This window comes from Sinocyclocheilus grahami, unplaced genomic scaffold (genome assembly GCF_001515645.1).
Source record: "Sinocyclocheilus grahami isolate Dianchi unplaced genomic scaffold, SAMN03320097.WGS_v1.1 scaffold95.1, whole genome shotgun sequence".
Lineage (NCBI taxonomy): Eukaryota > Metazoa > Chordata > Actinopteri > Cypriniformes > Cyprinidae > Sinocyclocheilus > Sinocyclocheilus grahami.
The window spans coordinates 638,137-655,907 of NW_015505274.1; the positions used below are offsets into that span (position 1 = coordinate 638,137).

The following is a 17,771-nucleotide window of genomic DNA, read 5'->3' on the forward strand; positions in this document are numbered from 1 at the left end:
TAATGAAATTATCGGTGTATTCCTAGGGTTTAGCTTTGAAACTGGACATATACTTGTGTGTGAAACAGGAGATTTCTGTCTTGCAGTACACTGTAAAAAATATTTTTTTGAAGATTATTACAGTTTGTTTTACAAGAAAGCAATATTTCAGTCTTTCTATTCAATTGTTATGTTTAATTCAGTGTGTTACTTGCCATTGCTTTGTAATTGTTTGTGAAATTTAATAGCAGCAAATTTTGTAGACCAGTTTTAATAAGTCATACTTATGCTGTAGTTCTCAGAGAAAGGATTTGAGTTGCAAAACTTGCTGTAAGCAAGTCGCTACCTTTGGGAGAAAACCACAATTTATAATAGAATAGCACCGATTCTCATTCAGAATTAGTTTTGTGCAAGAGGGGAGGGGGTGGGGGGGATACACTTTGAGCCGTCTAATGATCTTCCTACACACCTTGTTTATGATCTGGAATGTTCTTCCAGTGCTCTGGGAATGTGTGTATAGGTGTGCGTTGATGTTTATAGTCTGTGAATGTACTGTACATGCCTGTATGTACCTGTGCCCACAAGTTGTGTAATGCTGTGGGCTGTTATATATTGACAGGGGAGCAGGTGTGTTCATGTGTGTGGTGTGTCATCAGATACACTTATTGCCGGCCGTCATTTGTTGCTGACTCATACTCTGTCATGTAGATGGAGTGGGGAAACCAGATCAAAACCCATTTAAACTGTCAAGAAAGGCCTTTCAGCCTGAAATTTGAAAGGAAACATGAATGCGCATGAGCTTTCCGCTCAGTTAAAGCGATAGTTCACCCAAAAATGAAAACTACCCCATGATTTACTCACCTTCAAGGCGTCCTAGGTGTATATGACTTTCTTCTTCCAGACGAATCCAGTCAGAGTGATATTAAAAAATGTCCTGGCACTTCCAAGCTTTATAATGGCAGTGAATGGGTGTTATTTTTCAATAGTCCAAAAGAAGTCCAATAAAGTGCATCCATCCATCATAAAAAGTGTCCCACATAGCTCTGGGGCGTGAATAAAGGCCTCCTGAAGCGAATTGATGCATTTTTGTAAGAAAAATATTCATATTTAAAACTTTATAAACCGTGACCTCTAGCTTCAGCTAACTGGTACTGGAGAGAGTGCGTTCCAGCGGATGACATAGGACGTAGGCGTAGTGTAAGGTCAGGTATGCTAGTCTCATGTGAACCAAGGTTTCCTTTGCTTAGCAAAGGAAAACCAGTCTCCTCTTTGCTTACTGTATATTGAAATCCTCCAACATTTTTCTTAACAAATCCTCGTTTTGTACTTCTAATTTGTGACTGGTGTTTTGTTTTGTTCTCTCCTCTGTGCTTCCACGTTTGTCACCTCTCACCGAAGCTTAAACTACACCAAAATCCTACGTCATCTGCTGGAACTGCGTTCTATTGTGAACGTGCATACGACAGTTAGAGGAAGCTATAGATTACTGTTTATAAAGGTTTAAATATGGATATTTTTCTTACAAAAACGCATTGATTCGCTTCAGGAGGCCATTATTAGCCCCCCTGAGTCATGTGGGGAACTTTTTATGATGGATGGATGTAGTTTATTGGACTATTGAATAATACCACCCATTCACTGCTATTATAAAGCTTTGAAGAGCCATGACATTTTTAACTATAACTCAGATCATATTTGTCTGAAAGAAGAAAGTCATATACACCTCGAATGGCTTGAGGGTGAGTAAATCATGGGGTCATTTAAATTTTTAGGTGAACTGTCCCTTTAAGATACATTTTTTCCTATTCAACATGTCCATTCACCACTTTCGAGTCTTCACATGGAGGAATGCTGCTGACAGTCTGCAGGGCTGGTTTGGGTTGGAGGAAGAAATTCCTGGCGTAAATCCAACCTGACAAATCTTAAACTTACTCTAGCTTCTCAGATCCTTCAGTGGTTTGGTTTCACCTTGTTATGTGCATCCTTAAAGGGATAGTTCAGCCAAAAATTAAAATTCATCATTTACTCACCTTCATGTGTTCTAAACCTGTATGACTTAATTTCTTCTGTGAAACATAAAGAAGATATATCTCAGAGAGAGAGTGTGTGTGTGTGCGTGTGTGTGTGTGTGTGTGTGTGTGTGTGCGTGTGTGTGTGTTTTCCATTCAATGGAAGTCAATGGTGACCAAAACTGTTTAGTTACAAACATTCTTTAAAAATATCTTCTTTTGTGTAGAAAAGAAAGTCATACAGGGACATGAGGAATGTAAATGATGACAGAAATGTAATTTTTGGGTGAATTATCCCTTTAAGTACTTAAAGGAAAAACTTTCCTAGGAGTAATTTATATCATGGTAACAGAATCAGGCCTTTTGATAATCCAGTGAATTAAATATTTTGTAAATGAACGGTTCTTATTTTCTCCTTTTATTTAGAACTTGGTGGATCCAGAATTCAGAACAAATTATGTCTGTCATAAATGCAAAAACAGCTACACTATTTTACATTTGAGTAAAAAACAAGAAACAAAACAGTCAAACTGAGATTATAAAACAGATAGTACTGACTCAAAAATATACATGTACATGATCACACATTATTGAATTCTGTATTCATGTTTTTTTCACATTTTTACATGTCTTCGCCATTCTAACTTGTAAATAACTACACACTAATAACAGCATACATGTATTTTCCATAGTATTTACAGCAAAATGTATTAGTATCACACTGAACGGTCATACCGCCCAGCACTATTCAGTCCTAACATGCATATTCTATAAACCCACTTAAACTCACTTAAAAGTTGTTTTATATCTCTTAAACTGCACACCTTGTTCTAACCAGGCGTGACGTGATAAACTCGTAAGAAAATTTATTTTTCAAGTTTTTGTTCCAATTAACAAGTAGCTCCGCCCACAGTGAAAAATCCCATTAGTTTAAAGCTCCACATACCAAACATAATGTTCTGATCAGCAGTGATTGTGTTTTGTCACACAATAGTTTCTATTTTAGTGGAACTATGTTACTTTTCTCTAGACTTGTTAGGACATGTGATATAAATGAACCTGGCTGATTTCAATAGAATAACTTAATTGTGTAAAAATGCTTTTTAATGACATAAAAATCATATTACAGATTTTTTTTTTTTTCAGAGAAACATACTGAGTGACTAATGGCCTTCAGAAAGTTTCACAATAGAAAGAGTGAGAAAATAATCATGCTTTTTAATGACATAAAAATCATATTACAGATTTTTTTTTTTTTCAGAGAAACATACTGAGTGACTAATGGCCTTCAGAAAGTTTCACAATAGAAAGAGTGAGAAAATAAGCCGATGTGAAGCTGATGTTTCAATACAATATTTGCTATGACACTTGAACATTGACCTTTTCCTGAAATGTGTTGCTGCATGTATAGGACGATTGATATTGTTTTCACTCAAGGTCTTGTAGCTGTGGGGGGGAAACAAGGATGAGTAATTAAGCCCTCTGTGTTTTCTCAGCATGTGTTTACTGTCTCTGTAAAAGAAGGCAAGTCATGGCTGAAGTCGACTGTGTTATCAGAGCAGACAGTGTCAACAAAACAACTGACTGTACTATATATATATATATGTACATATGGAAGAGCAAACACACACACACACACACACACACACACAAAGATGTACAAAGAGCATAAAGAGTAATTGTGTGAGTCCTCACACATGATTATACTTCATACTACAGTACTTTGTAATAATTATTGTTTTTGAAAGAAGTCTCTTATGCTCACCAAGGCTACATTCATTTGATCAAAATACAGTAAAAGTGTGTAATAATATTACAATTTAAAATAATAGTTTTTTATTTTCATATATTTTAAAATGTAATTTATTCCTGTGATGCCAAAGCTGAATTTTCAGCAGTCATTACTCCAGTCTTCTATGTCACATGATCCTTCAGAAATCCTTCTAATATTCTGTGACTAAAGAAGCATTTATTATTATTATTATCAATGTTGAAAACCATTGTGCTGCTTAATATTTTTGTGGAATCCTTGAGACTTTTTTTGTGATGAATAGAACGTTTAAACGAACTGTTTTGTAACAATGTAAAAGCTTTTACTGTCACCTTTGATCAGTTTAATACCATTTTGAAAGGTAATATACAATGCAGTATAATATTATCAGTATAATATAATGTTTCATCATTTATTTCCATGACATACTTATTCTGCATTGAAAATTACTGTAATATGATTCAATTAAATTGGTATACTGCTTTATTATATTATTTTCTAAATTAATTATTTTATAATATAGTTTAATATAATATCATTTAAATATGTTATTTGTCTTAAATTAAACCGTTTTTCTTGCTACACAGTTTAAGAACAAACCATTTTTGCAGTTTAGTTTCAATATGTGGTCTTTTTGAACTAGAGTGGAAGAAATGTTTACAATGTACTCCTTTATTTCAAAAGTTTAAGGAAAATTTGGCCATTCATGATAAGAGCTTTTAAAATGAACAGGTATTTGTTCATTATGTTCACACATTATTCATCTATTCAGCGGCTCTTTAAAAACACTGAACAAAAACACAGTGCCATTGTTTACCTCACAAAGCAAAATATTCCTGAAATTTCCTATGTGGGTTGACTCTTTTTTCCTCTTTCGCCGTCCTGCAGACTTCTCCGGTCAGCTCTCGTTGTCTCCTCTGAGCTCCTCCACGGGTCACCGAGGCATCAGTAACCATCCTCTCCACCCGCCCCTGCTCGGCCAGTCCGCCATGAGCTCCAGCCCGGGTCAGCTGCGCTCGCCCATCAGCACCCTCAGCTCGCCCATCAACGGCCTGCCCTCGCCGTTCCCCGTCATCAGCACGCCCATGGGCCATCCTTCCATGAGCGGCCCGTCCTCCACCAGCATGACCTTCAGACCCAGCCTGAGCCCACAGGTAAGACAGCACTGCATTTACTGTGGACTTATTTAACAACTTCAGCATGAATTGCTGTGGGCAGCAGCACTGAGTGCTATTGCAGATTCTTTCAGAGGCTTGCAGCTAATCAATATTTTTTTCAATGTGTGCTCAGGCTGAACTTGAACTGAATTTTCCTGCTGAATTGGCTAAACTTGACCTGAACTCTGTTGGAAATTAAAGATCTATTTGAAAGAGTCTGATTGCTCAAATGGGTTTGATTGCATGAGTACATGATGCACAAAATCACACAGAGGGACACAAACATTTATTCGAATCATTACCTTCATTATTTAATCAGTAAGACCATTTAGTATGGATTTGAAAAATTGCTTTTAATGGGCTTTTGCTGTTACAATGAGACATGATTATCAGCTTGTTCATAGCAAATGTAACTGATTTGGAAACAGTGGTGAAGGCTGTCTGCATAACTCAGAGCTCAAAAAGCTCTGCTAAAAATTTCTCAGCTGTGAAAAATGCTAGTAATTATAAAGTTTGGACATTCGAGGTCTTTCGAAATGCATAAATAGTTTCATTGCATTTTCCATATGGCAGGCACATGCACGCACAGTGTTAACCTCATTAATTTTAGCAATCAGAGTTTAGTGGTGTTTTGAAAAATCACCTCAAATGAGCTTTTTTTCGCATGCTGAGGCTTCTGCTTATTCACAGAAAATCGAATCAATTCAGCATCAGTGCTATCGGCTTTATGACTGGGTTTTATTTAATAACACATAGCTTAAAAGACTCTGCTGAAGCAGCGTTTCGTTGGTGGAAAATGCAGCTACTTGTAAAATGTTGTGGTGTTATTGGATTTCTGTTAAATTCCTCTCAATATGAGCTAGGTTTTATGAGACATCATACAAGAAATATTACATTAGAAATATTCCAAGTGATGTAATTCCACTCTTGTATTAGTTTGGTTTATAGGAAACTAGCTTGGTTTAATCTTTTATATTTAAGTATATATGGCTCAAGGTTTTTGTTTGTTTGTTTTTATTATTTATTTTTAACTTTTCTAGGGTACATAGATTATAAATAAAAAGATAAACACTTAAAGTAGGAACTTGTGCGCAAGTATTTAGAGTATAACGTGTTATTTATTGTGTACGCTTCAGTATAAAATGAACAATTATTAGAGTGAATGCAGGTGGAACTCTTTCTGATCTTGTTCTTTGTGACAAATAGCTACATCTGTGTTATTTCTTACTAGTTTAGAATTAACTTGATGCTGGATTTTAGTAAGAATATGCGCATAAAGATGATTACATTTAAATGTTCACTTTATGAGTTGGTGTATTGATTGGTGTTGTCAAGGGTATATATTGTGAACCCTAAAATAAAATGACATTGAATCATGAGAATTTTCATTTTCACGCAGAAGAGTAAATCAGTGACACATATAATATATTCAATATAAGCAACATTAAATAAAACTATGCATTTGCTTAAAACTCCTGACTTTTTAATATTTTACCACCAACCCTGGTGGTTGTATTACAAATCTTCACAAGCTCTCAGTAACTAAAGCAGTTTTCAGTTAAATCTCATTTTAAGCATGAAACATATCATTAAAAGTAAGTGATTGTAGGAAAGAAATTATTTAAGAAAAAAATACAACAGAAAGTCAACGAAACAGATGTTTTGTTAGAATATGTCATCACAACATATTTTTTGTTGATTATCTTTTAGGTTAAATTAAATTTATGCATTTAGCAGATGCTTTTATCCAAAGCAACTTACAGCGCATTCAGGCTACATATTTGTTATCAGTATGTGTGTTCCCTGGGAATTGAATCCACGACCTTTGCGCTGCTAACGCAATGCTCTACCACTGAGCCAGTTGTCATTTGATGACAATATTGTGGCAGTGTAAAGTGAGGAACATCATGGCATGTTTTAAAGCAACGATAATATAATCGATTGATCAAATGCACTGGATTCTTGGAAACACTTGGTATGAGTGTGTTTGAATTACAAATTTAACCATTAACGTATAACTTTAAATCTGTAGAGATAAGCAAGATGGATTTGAGTCAAACTTTGGCACAGTGAAATCGCTGAGAGCCTGCCAGAGTCATTTGAGAATCAGTAAAAACCATTTAGTGTAACTCAAGTCATATCAAAAAACAACCTTTTGTAAATTAATTTGAAGACCGTGGGGTTTTATCAGACACCAGATGGTAAATGAGAACTAAAATCCCTGCAATACAGTTTAAGATAAACCACACGCTACATTCATTATGAACACGTTATTGTGAAGGGTTTTTGTCTGAATTTCTTTTTTCCTCATATCACCTCCCTCCCACTACCAGTATAAAGTGTTCAGTCATTACTGTTGTACCCCGAAATGGAAACAAGTTCCCATTAAAAATAAGTTTGGGTTGGCATAAACACAGTGGACTTAATTTTTTTCTTTCCACCACCTAGGTCTCATGTCAGACAGCTTTAATTTGGCTTCTAAATGGATAGGGGTGAGTTTCGCATTAATGGTGTTGCCTTAAGTAATGGCGTATGGGCTTAAGGAGAGGCGTCTTGGAGGTGCCCTGGCCCCCATTCATCCTCATTAGCCCCGTCAGAGTGCTTGATCTCTGACCGCATGGTGTCAAACACGGCCTTAGTGTGCCACATGGGCTTTCTGCTTTTTATTGACATGCTAAATGGGTTCAGAAGAGGCCCGGTTGGGGCCTGGTCAGGGCCCAATCGCACGGGAAATGAGCTGGCTTGTTAAAATCTGCAGCTTAGCCATGTGGTGTGTGTCAGAATGAAACTCTTTTAACACGCAGCCAGTTCTTTCTCCTCATACACACAGACAGACACACAAATGACCAGTTAGCCTCTACTTTTGTCCATGTACACTACTGTTCAAAAGTTTGGGATCAGTACGATTGAAAAAAAATTTTTAGATCCTCATTTTCACCAGTGGCAATGCTGAATTTATTTGATACTATTTTTTTTAAGCATCAACTTTCTATTTTAATATTTTAAAACAAATGTTTGTGCTCAGTAAGATTTATTAAATGTCTCATATGTTCACAGTGCAAGGCTGCATTTATTTGATCAAATATATTAGTTAAACAGTAATATTGTGAAATATTATTACAGTTTAAAATAACTATAATGTAATATATATTTCAAAATGTAATTTATTTCTGTGATGGCAAAGCTGAGTTTTCAGCATCATTACTCCAGTCTTCAGTGTCACATGATCCTTCAGAAATCCTTCTAATATTCGTATTTGCTGCTCAAGCAACGTTTCTTATTATTATCAGTAGGGCTGTGCAAATAATCGAAAAAAAGTTTCGATTTCGACCTCCAACGATTATGAAAATACAATAATCGAGATAAAACCATTATTGCGGCCCATTCCGCCCCCTTTTCCAGCGCTAGCCCAAGTTCACGTGCAAATCAGAAAACTCATGTAACGTGACTTTTGCCAAATGGGACGTGCTTGATTTATAGAAGTATATTTATTCGTGTTTTTAAAAGCGTGAAAGAGAACTTGCGCTGCTCCTCAGGAAGGTATATGCGCTCAGAGACGGAGCAGAACACGGACATGTAAAGTCATCTTTTAGCTCAAGGTGCGCGCCTAAACGGTCAAATACACGCAAAAAATGTGTCACAATGCGACACTGAGTGATTATTCATGTATACCTTCGTCGGTCATGTAATAAATGAACCTAAAGAGTTGAGAATGAAAATACGCGTGTAACGGTAAATTGGATCCGTGCGGCTCTTAAAGTGACAGCGGGCTATTTTCCTGCTGCGACTCTGCTTTACAGGTGCATCTCAATAAATTAGAATGTCGTGGAAAAGTTCATTTATTTCAGTAATTCAACTCAAATTGTGAAACTCGTGTATTAAATAAATGCAATGCACACAGACTGAAGTAGTTTAAGTCTTTGGTTCTTTCAATTGTGATGATTTTGGCTCACATTTAACAAAAACCCACCAATTCACTATCTCAACAAATTAGAATGCTTCATAAGACCGATAAAAAAAATTCACAATTTGAGTTGAATTACTGAAATAAATGAACTTTTCCACAACATTCTAATTTATTGAGATGCACCTGTATATTAGCCTAATCAAACAACAAAAGACAAATTCAAAATCACACACTGCTCTTGCGTGAAGGACTTTTGTAGCTTTAATAAGAAATAAAAATTTTTAATTCTAACAGTGAAGACTATGCTGTTTTATTTTACATTTGATTATTCATTTCTGTAGTAGGCTGTAAACTGCTTGAGACTTGCATAAAAAAAACAATAAAGCACAGTTTGTTTCATTTGTATCTTTTTATTCTATTGTATTTGTCCTTTGCTTTTTTATTACTGACAGTTTAATAATTTTCAATAATTTTGAGGACTTTTTGTTTGTTTGTTTGTTTGAAATTCCGCTGGTCTCTACAATGTAGACGTCATAGCAACCTTATTTACAGGAAATATATATTTGCTATGTTATCACTATCTTTAAATAAATCACTCATATAATGTTTTGGTCATATGGCCCCTTCATAATCGTGTTAAATAACCGTGATTACAATATTGACCAAAATAATGACCGTGATTATGATTTTTGCCATAATCGAGCAGCCCTAATTATCAGTGTTGAAAACAATTGTGCTGCTTATTATTTTGGTTTAAACCGATACAGGATTTTGTCAGAATTAAAAAGAGTAGAAAGTTCAAAGGAACTGCATTTATTTGAAATAGAATTATTTTGTAACATGACACATTTCTTTACTTACATTTTGGGTCAATTCAGTGCATCCTTGCTGAGTAAAAGTATGAATTTCATACTTAAGGTTCAAGGTTTCAACAAAAAAAAGGCTCACATTTTCACACACATTTTCTTAGAGAAATGTAAAATCTTTTGCTTAAAATCCTACCTAAAATATAAATATGATAAACAAAGTTGTATTACAGTTTTTTTTATGTCACCTCCAAGGCATTTGTGTTAAATCCCCCATAATTACTTAAGAAATAATAATTCATCAGAGAAAGGTTTGTTGCATAATTCAGAGCACAGATGATATTTTAAGGATGTTTATGTCAGAGACTGATGTGCAGAGCATCTCATGACTGTGCAATGCAGCAACACCAATTCAAGGACAGATTTAACTATTCTAAAAGCTCTACACTCAAAGCAGCAGGCATGAGATGATCACATGTGATCTGCCTTGTAACAGCTCCTGTGGGCTCTACAGTGCAAGATGCAATAAAACTTATTTTCTCCCTGTTTATTATGTCCTTCCCCACTCTCTGGACATGCTTATTTTCATTTGGACATCATAGATGGTTCTCATGGTTATGAAAATGTCATTCACTCTTTCCACAGGACTATAAGAGAGTGTATTTTCCCAGCCTGATTTGGCATGTCTTGTATGGAAAATCTTGCTACCTAATTATTTCTACCAAAAGCATCATGCCCACATTTTTCACATAACACAAAAGGGAGTTATTATAAAAATGTCAAAGCTGCTATTTTTCATGCAATCTTTTCTGTGACGTTCAGTTCACTGAGAAAAAAAAAATCTTACTAAATCATTTACAAGCTAAGAATTTGTTTTGTTTTGTTTACTTCTTGTTTTGTTTTTGTAGTTTTTGTCTCATGTTTTTTGCTCTACTTTGTTTATTGGTTCTATCTTATTTTGCCGTAGCCACCATGTGAGGAGTTCCACTGGTTTCACCTCAATTTAAACATAATAATTGTGTGGCACACAATTCCTACATTTACACATTTGACAGATGCTTTTATCCAAACTTATGATCCAATCTGTATATTCATGCAGTTCTTGGCAATCAACCCCATAACCTTGGTGTTGTTAGAACCGTGCTGTACTTTTTATTTGTGTAAATTTTTCATGTTTTATCTGGCTGGTAGCTTTTTTTGTGTGTATTTTTAGGGATGGTTCATGATTACTGATCCTGGAGTGCATGAATGTAGGGATTTGAACACACATACCTAGATGATTAAAAAAAAAAATTATAATACATTACGTAATTTGTGTCCGTTACTACAGAACAAAATAGCTAAATTATCACATTAACCTATAAGCAGCACATTTATATTAAATGTATATAAATAAATAATAAGAAATATTTATGATATTTACCATCTACTTACAAATGAATATCAAATGCACACAAAATATTAATTTGATTGAAAATAGTATTTATTATTTTGAGAAGAAAGACCCATGCACTGACTTATATAAGAAACTAGCATGGTTAGATGCCAGGAACAACATATACAGTTTAATAGACATTATGCAACATTGTATAACCACGGAATGCTCAAACTGACCAATCAGAATCAAGTATTCCAGAGAGCTGTTTAATAATATACTTTATTGTACTTGTTAAACTGCTGTCATGAAATTGGTCTATATATTCTGTCTTTCAGAGTAGTGTGTGACAAAAACAGATGTGAATTATTGATATTAAATGCCAATTAAAGATAACCCTGCTGGGAGGAATACTAAAGCATGTGTTTGCTGGCAGGTAAACACTATGGGGTGTACAGCTGTGAGGGCTGTAAGGGCTTCTTCAAGAGAACGGTGAGAAAGGATTTGACGTACACTTGCCGAGACAACAAGGACTGTTTAATTGACAAACGCCAACGCAACCGCTGCCAGTACTGCCGTTATCAGAAGTGCTTAGCCATGGGAATGAAGAGAGAAGGTGCGTTGCTTTTTTCTTTTAGTGATTGAGCACATTTACATGCACATGACACTTCCAAATAATATCAGAATTTGGTCTTATTCTGATTATGGATTGGTCATAAACTGACCTTAACCTGACCGGAATAACCAAATAGAGCAAGTATTCCAGTTTCTTGAAATCATCTTATTCTGAATATCTAATGTTCATTTTTATCTGCTTATGTCCAAATGAAAATAATCGTGAATGCTATGAGACACAGGCAGTTTTGAAAAGTAACACATTTTTGGAGGCAACAGAATCTTTTGAAAGACTTTAAAAGAAATAAACATGAATCAATTCACAGTACAGATGGTTGAAAGCGCTAAAGACCTACCATTTGCAGTTCATTGCACTCCTGTGTGCTGTTGTCAAGAAAATGAAAGAGACTGATTAATGTGTTGATTAAATTACACATTTTAAGTCTAGAATCATCTAAAAGTAATTTCATTAAATTCCATTTCACTATTTCCACCAGAGAATACTGGGAAAGGAATGTCCATGTCTTAATTGATTGAGAATATATTCAGAATATTACATATGAGAATATTCCAGTAGCTGGGAAGCATGTAAACTATTTATTTTTTTATTTGTAATTAATAGAAATTAGAATCTATGTATTTATTAATTATGCAAATGTCACTAAATGTTACTAAATATGATGAAATGATGACGTTTACATTTAATTATTTAGCAGACAAAGCAAAGCATACAAATGTGGAATTACACTCTAAAAAATGCTGGATTAAATATAACCCAGCGCTGGGTTAAAAAGGGACAAGCCCAGCTATTGGGTTGTTTTGACCCAGCGGTTGGGTTGTTTTGAAGTTTAGTGTAAATTTTTTAGAGTGTAGGGTGACAATACGTGCTCTTTTTCCCGGACACGTACTGGCCAGGATTTCTATATTCCGTAAAAAATATCCAGGTTTTGGCATTGTTTTCCTGTTTTCATACTTGCTGAAGGTAATGGTCAAAAAGTAGTTTGACCAATAGCATGCAGGCATTGTACTTAATCGAATAATCATGGCGCGTAAGAAGGTAGGATCAAGCCGTCTGCTCTCTATAGCTCTCACAGTACTTTGATGTCATACACCGATCGGTCTGCGCAGCGCAAACAAAGCCAAAACCTGGATATTTAAGGCAAAAAGGAGCATGTATGGTCACCCTATGAGGAACACAACACAACAAGAAATTTTGTGTCAATAATGCATGTGTGAAAATAGTAATAACTGTCCCTTCAAACACTTTTAGTATGTTCTTCTGACCCAGTTAAAACCCAGTAGCCAGAAAATATTGAAGCTTTATTCTTTCGTTTAACCACAAAGTGGGCATGCACATTTCAGAAATATGGCTAATATTCATTCTAGTAATATTGTTTCTGTCCAGGGCGCTGCAAAAAAACACATTGTATAAAAGTCTAATAAAAGAAATCAGAGTAAACAACCAGCAGCTGTTTACCATTACAGTGTACACCAGTAAAACAAGTTTAGCATGTGGAAATTGTTTGCATTTATTCATTGTTTTATACAGTATCTGACATAAGTTGCATTATTGTGACATTTTTCATGGAGACACATCATCCTATCAATTTAGTTTATAATCTGTTCTCAAAAGAGTAGAAAAAGTCATGAAGAATAAACCTGATATAATTATGTTAGGTCTATTTTTCAAGCTATTAAAGTGGTCTATAGCACAAAGCTGGACCCTCTATACTGAGACCTCTGAGAGAGAGGTAACCTGACACACTTCTCCCCCACGAGTCACTCTCTCTGTCTTTCTGTTTCTGAGGACAATAAAGCTAAAATAATTTCCTTGTGCCTCTCTCCTCACCTCTCAGTGACTCCTGGAGTAAAGCTTTATCCTTCAGCTGACCTCCACGGCTCCCACTCAAGAATTCCCCTCATGATCTGCTAGCGGTTTCTGTCGAACAGAAAGAGAGTCATAAAACAGGGCTTTTACAGACAGAAGGGAAAGCTGAAATGTTCCACAGCCTGACGGCGAGGCAAACAGGGCTCATTTCCACCAGGTCCAGACCATAGTAGACCGACTGTGTGGTTTAGACCTGGCTCCAAAAATGCATACAGTCTATGCTCTGTACACAACTTGCGCAAATTCATGTACACACACACACACCAATACATTGTCAACCTGCATAACCAATCATTTGACCGAGGGACGGTTTTATGGCCCATAACTTTGTCCATAGACTGGATAGAAGCACAGAATCGTGTTTGCACTGGATCATAACCAAATAAAATATACATATTTTAAAGAGCCGAATGCATATTACTACTAACGTCGCTACAAAACGTAGGCTGACCTCCTCAACTTTCAGCCCTCTGAAGTTGGTGAATAATGGTCTGGATGCATATGCAGCTCGATGAAAAACAGCCTCAGCTGTTTTTGTGGAATCGTGTAGATTAAGAGCAAACCAAAAGCAGCTGTGTGTTGAGCACAAGGTCACGGTTTTGTTTGTGCATGTAACTGTACATGTCACACATGCGAGCCGTTCTAATTTTGTTCCTGCATGTGTGCAGCCGTTCAGGAGGAGCGGCAGCGGGCGAAGGAGCAGAGTGAGGGTGAGTTCGGCAGCTGTGCCAACGAAGACATGCCCGTGGAGAAGATTCTGGAAGCCGAACTGGCAGTGGAACCAAAGACGGAGACCTACGTGGAGGCCAACCTGAGTGTGCCTGCCAATTCTGTAAGCCAATCTCTCCCTCTAATTCACACTCAGTGACATTCAACTTATGGAGAACATTTGGCTCATCTGAAATGTGCCGTTTCAAAGTTACACTTCACAATTGCTCCTCAGTGAACGGGCCGGGCTTGATCATTTTCTGAATGTCAAGACTAAAGAAAGGTTCCAACCTGCCTGCAGATATACAAAAAGACAGTTTTAAGAGTTTCGCAGCTGTCCAAGAAAGAGTCTGATGCAGATTCAAGTATTTCTGTTTGTGAATAAGAAGGGCTATTTTTACGAGCCCACTCCCAGCGGATGGATTCGGCTACATAGCGATGCGCTTTGGCATTGAAGGCCTTCATACAGACCCCTCGAGAGGACACATACTGCAGAAGAAGCACATTGTCATGTCACTAGATAAGAGCTTTAGCCATTAACCATGTCAGTTAGATACACGGAGGCTAGTGCTGTGTGTATATTTATGCCTTGTGCTTATTTGTCCTCTGTTTTGTGCAGCTGTAAGCTCTAAATCAGGTAGAGGTCAGGGAGAAAGAGACATATGCTTTGTCTTCCCTACTTTGTATTTTCAGATTGTTTGTTTCCCCCAAAGTTGTTTTTTAATGGCTGTTTGTGTGTTTGTCCTTGAGCCCTGGGGAAGGTCCTCTCACATAAATAGGACTCTAATGAATTTGAGTTCCTCTTGGGTTGATTGGAAAACTGTTAAGACATGATGATCTGAACTGAAAGCTGTGTAGATTATGAGACTTTTAAGCCAGATTGTTATGATATTTCAGTAGATACACTTGATTTTTAAAAAGTGTGCTTAAAGGGATAGTTCACTCAAAAATACCAAATCTGTCATCATTTACTCACTCTCGTGTCATTCCAAACCTGTATGACTTTCTTCCTTCTGCTGAACACAAATAAAGATATTTTGAAGAATGTTAGGTTAGTATATTTTAGATGTACTTAATAATTATTAATTTCAAAGACAACAAGGGTAACACTTTAAAATACTGTTCTGTTGTTAATGAATAACTACACAGGAACAAATAACTAATGCACTAATAACATTCTAGTAACTATTATTAACTAACAAGAAACTGATTAATAATTTAGTAAGTAATAGTGCTCAGTTGAAATTGGTAGTTCACTATTAGCTAATCAGTAACTACTTTTTTTTTTCATATATCCCGGAGAACTACTAAGAGCTACTATAAAGGTTCATAATTAATGTGAATTATGCATAATGTATAATTAATTCTAAAGTGAAGATCATGGTAACCCACTAGTAATGACTCAAGTATTACCAAATCCTTCTAAAGGAACTACTAATTATTTGGATCAGTATTCTAAAGTGAAAAGCATGATAACTTTTGAGTAAGGTCTTTGATAGTAATGACTCAAGTGTTACTACATCCTTCTAAAGGAATTACTAATGATTTGGATCAGTATTCCAAAGTGAAGATCTCGGTAAACCACTTGTAATGACTCAAGTGTTACCAAATCTAGCAAAAGGAATTACTATCCAGAATCTTAAAAAACCTCAAAAGCTTACAATGATTTCAGTAATTACTATAGAGTTATCATGTTATTCACTTTAGAATACTGATCCAAATAATAAGTAATTCCTTCTGAAGAATTTGGTAATACTTGACTCACTAGTGGGTTACCATAACCTTCACTTTAGAATTGATTATATATTATGCATTATTCTATTCATTTTAATTATGAACCAGTTTACAGTAGTTCTTAGTGGTTCTTGGGGAGGTATGGAAAAAAAGCAGTTCCTGATTAACTAATAGTGAAATACCACATTATGTTAAGCACTATTACTTACTTTTTAGTTACTAGAGTGCTAATATTGTGTTACATATGTGTTCTTGTGTAGTTATTCATTAATGATGGAACAGTATTCTAAAGTGTTACCACAATAAGTAATTTTGAAATTACATGTAGATGTAACTCCTTCCTAAGTGAGTCAAAAAAGCGCTCAAAATTTCAGCGATTGCATTTAATATAAATTTGAACTATAATAAATGTTCATTTAATTGCAATTAGCAAGCACTTAAGTGTCCAAAAAGCATTACATGCGTTTCACACTTAATTATATTGTTTTGAAATATATTATTTCTGTTATACATGCTCTTTGCAAAAGAGTGATAAAGTCTACTTTTTCACAAGGGTATGTTACCACTAAAACGAAAGAGCCTTTCACTCTGGGTGGATGATGATGAAATTTAATATAAATTTGAACTATAATAAATGTTCATTTAATTGCAATTAGCAAGCACTTAAGTGTCCAAAAGCATTACATGCGTTTCACACTTAATTATATTGTTTTGAAATATATTATTTCTGTTATACATGCTCTTTGCAAAAGAGTGATAAAGTCTACTTTTTCACAAGGGTATGTTACCACTAAAACGAAAGAGCCTTTCACTCTGGGTGGATGATGATGATGTGATTTCGGGATCCTACTGGGACAGAATTTGCTCCATGACAACAGCAGAACACGCACAGAGTGCTCTGACATGCCAGGCTGCTGGTTCATGAGTGCTTGTTCTGATTGAGTCTGGGCTGGAGAGTTTGGATTACTTGAGCAGAAGGAAAGGCTTTTAGAGAGCAGGAGTTAAACTGAAAATAAAAATATTCCACTGGGGGCAAATGACAGGAATGATTTCCACAAGACTTCCCACAAGATATCTGTTCATTTTCCATTCACATCATTGAGTTTGACAGCTGAGTTTCTCTTGGTGATATCTATGCTGAATGCAAATAACATAAAGTAACATGTCACACAGTGAAATCAATAATACAACTCAAAACCAGAGTTTGCAAATACATTTTGTCCTTATTCCAGCACTGTCTGTTATTGTGCTCTCATTAAACGTTTTATATGTCCAAAAGCATATATTTATGTAGAAATACACTATTTTCAAAAGTCTGTGGTTAAGATTTTTTTAAAGGTTTTTTTAAATAAGTCTCTTATGATAATCAAGGCTGCATTTATTTGATTAAAAAACAGTAAAAAAAAAATTAATATTGTGAAATATTGTTACAATTCAAAATAACTTTTTATATGAATTTTGTTCCTGTGATGTCAAAGTTGTGTCAAAGTCAATTTAATGCATCCTTGTAGAATGAAAGTATTAATTAAATAAAAAAGAAAAAAACACCTTTCTGATCCCAAACTTTTGAACAGTAGTATATAAATGCCAATATAGTGTTAACCCATACAATATCTTGCCCATCCACACAAGTTGTTACATTTGACTGAAAATTACATTTACATTACATTTAGACATTTAGCAGACACTTTTATCCAAAGTGACTTACAAATGAGGACAGTGGAAGCAATCAGCAAAAGAGCAATGATATGCAAGTGCTATAACAAGTCTCAGTTAGCTTAATGCAGTACACATAGCATTTTTTAATCATATAATAAATAAA

At 35.4% G+C, this 17,771-nt stretch overlaps 1 protein-coding gene across 1 annotated transcript in view; it reads left to right on the top strand.

Moving 5' to 3' along the window:
- The window catches only part of LOC107587702 (retinoic acid receptor RXR-alpha-B-like), a 62,481-nt gene that overhangs the window by 35,748 nt on the left and 8,962 nt on the right, over nt 1–17,771 (top strand). Inside the window, exons 3-5 of the mRNA XM_016275586.1 lie at nt 4,648–4,944; nt 11,441–11,620; nt 14,176–14,339. Coding sequence (XP_016131072.1) covers nt 4,648–4,944; nt 11,441–11,620; nt 14,176–14,339 — 641 coding nt within the window. The remainder of the gene's footprint in view (nt 1–4,647; nt 4,945–11,440; nt 11,621–14,175; nt 14,340–17,771) is intronic.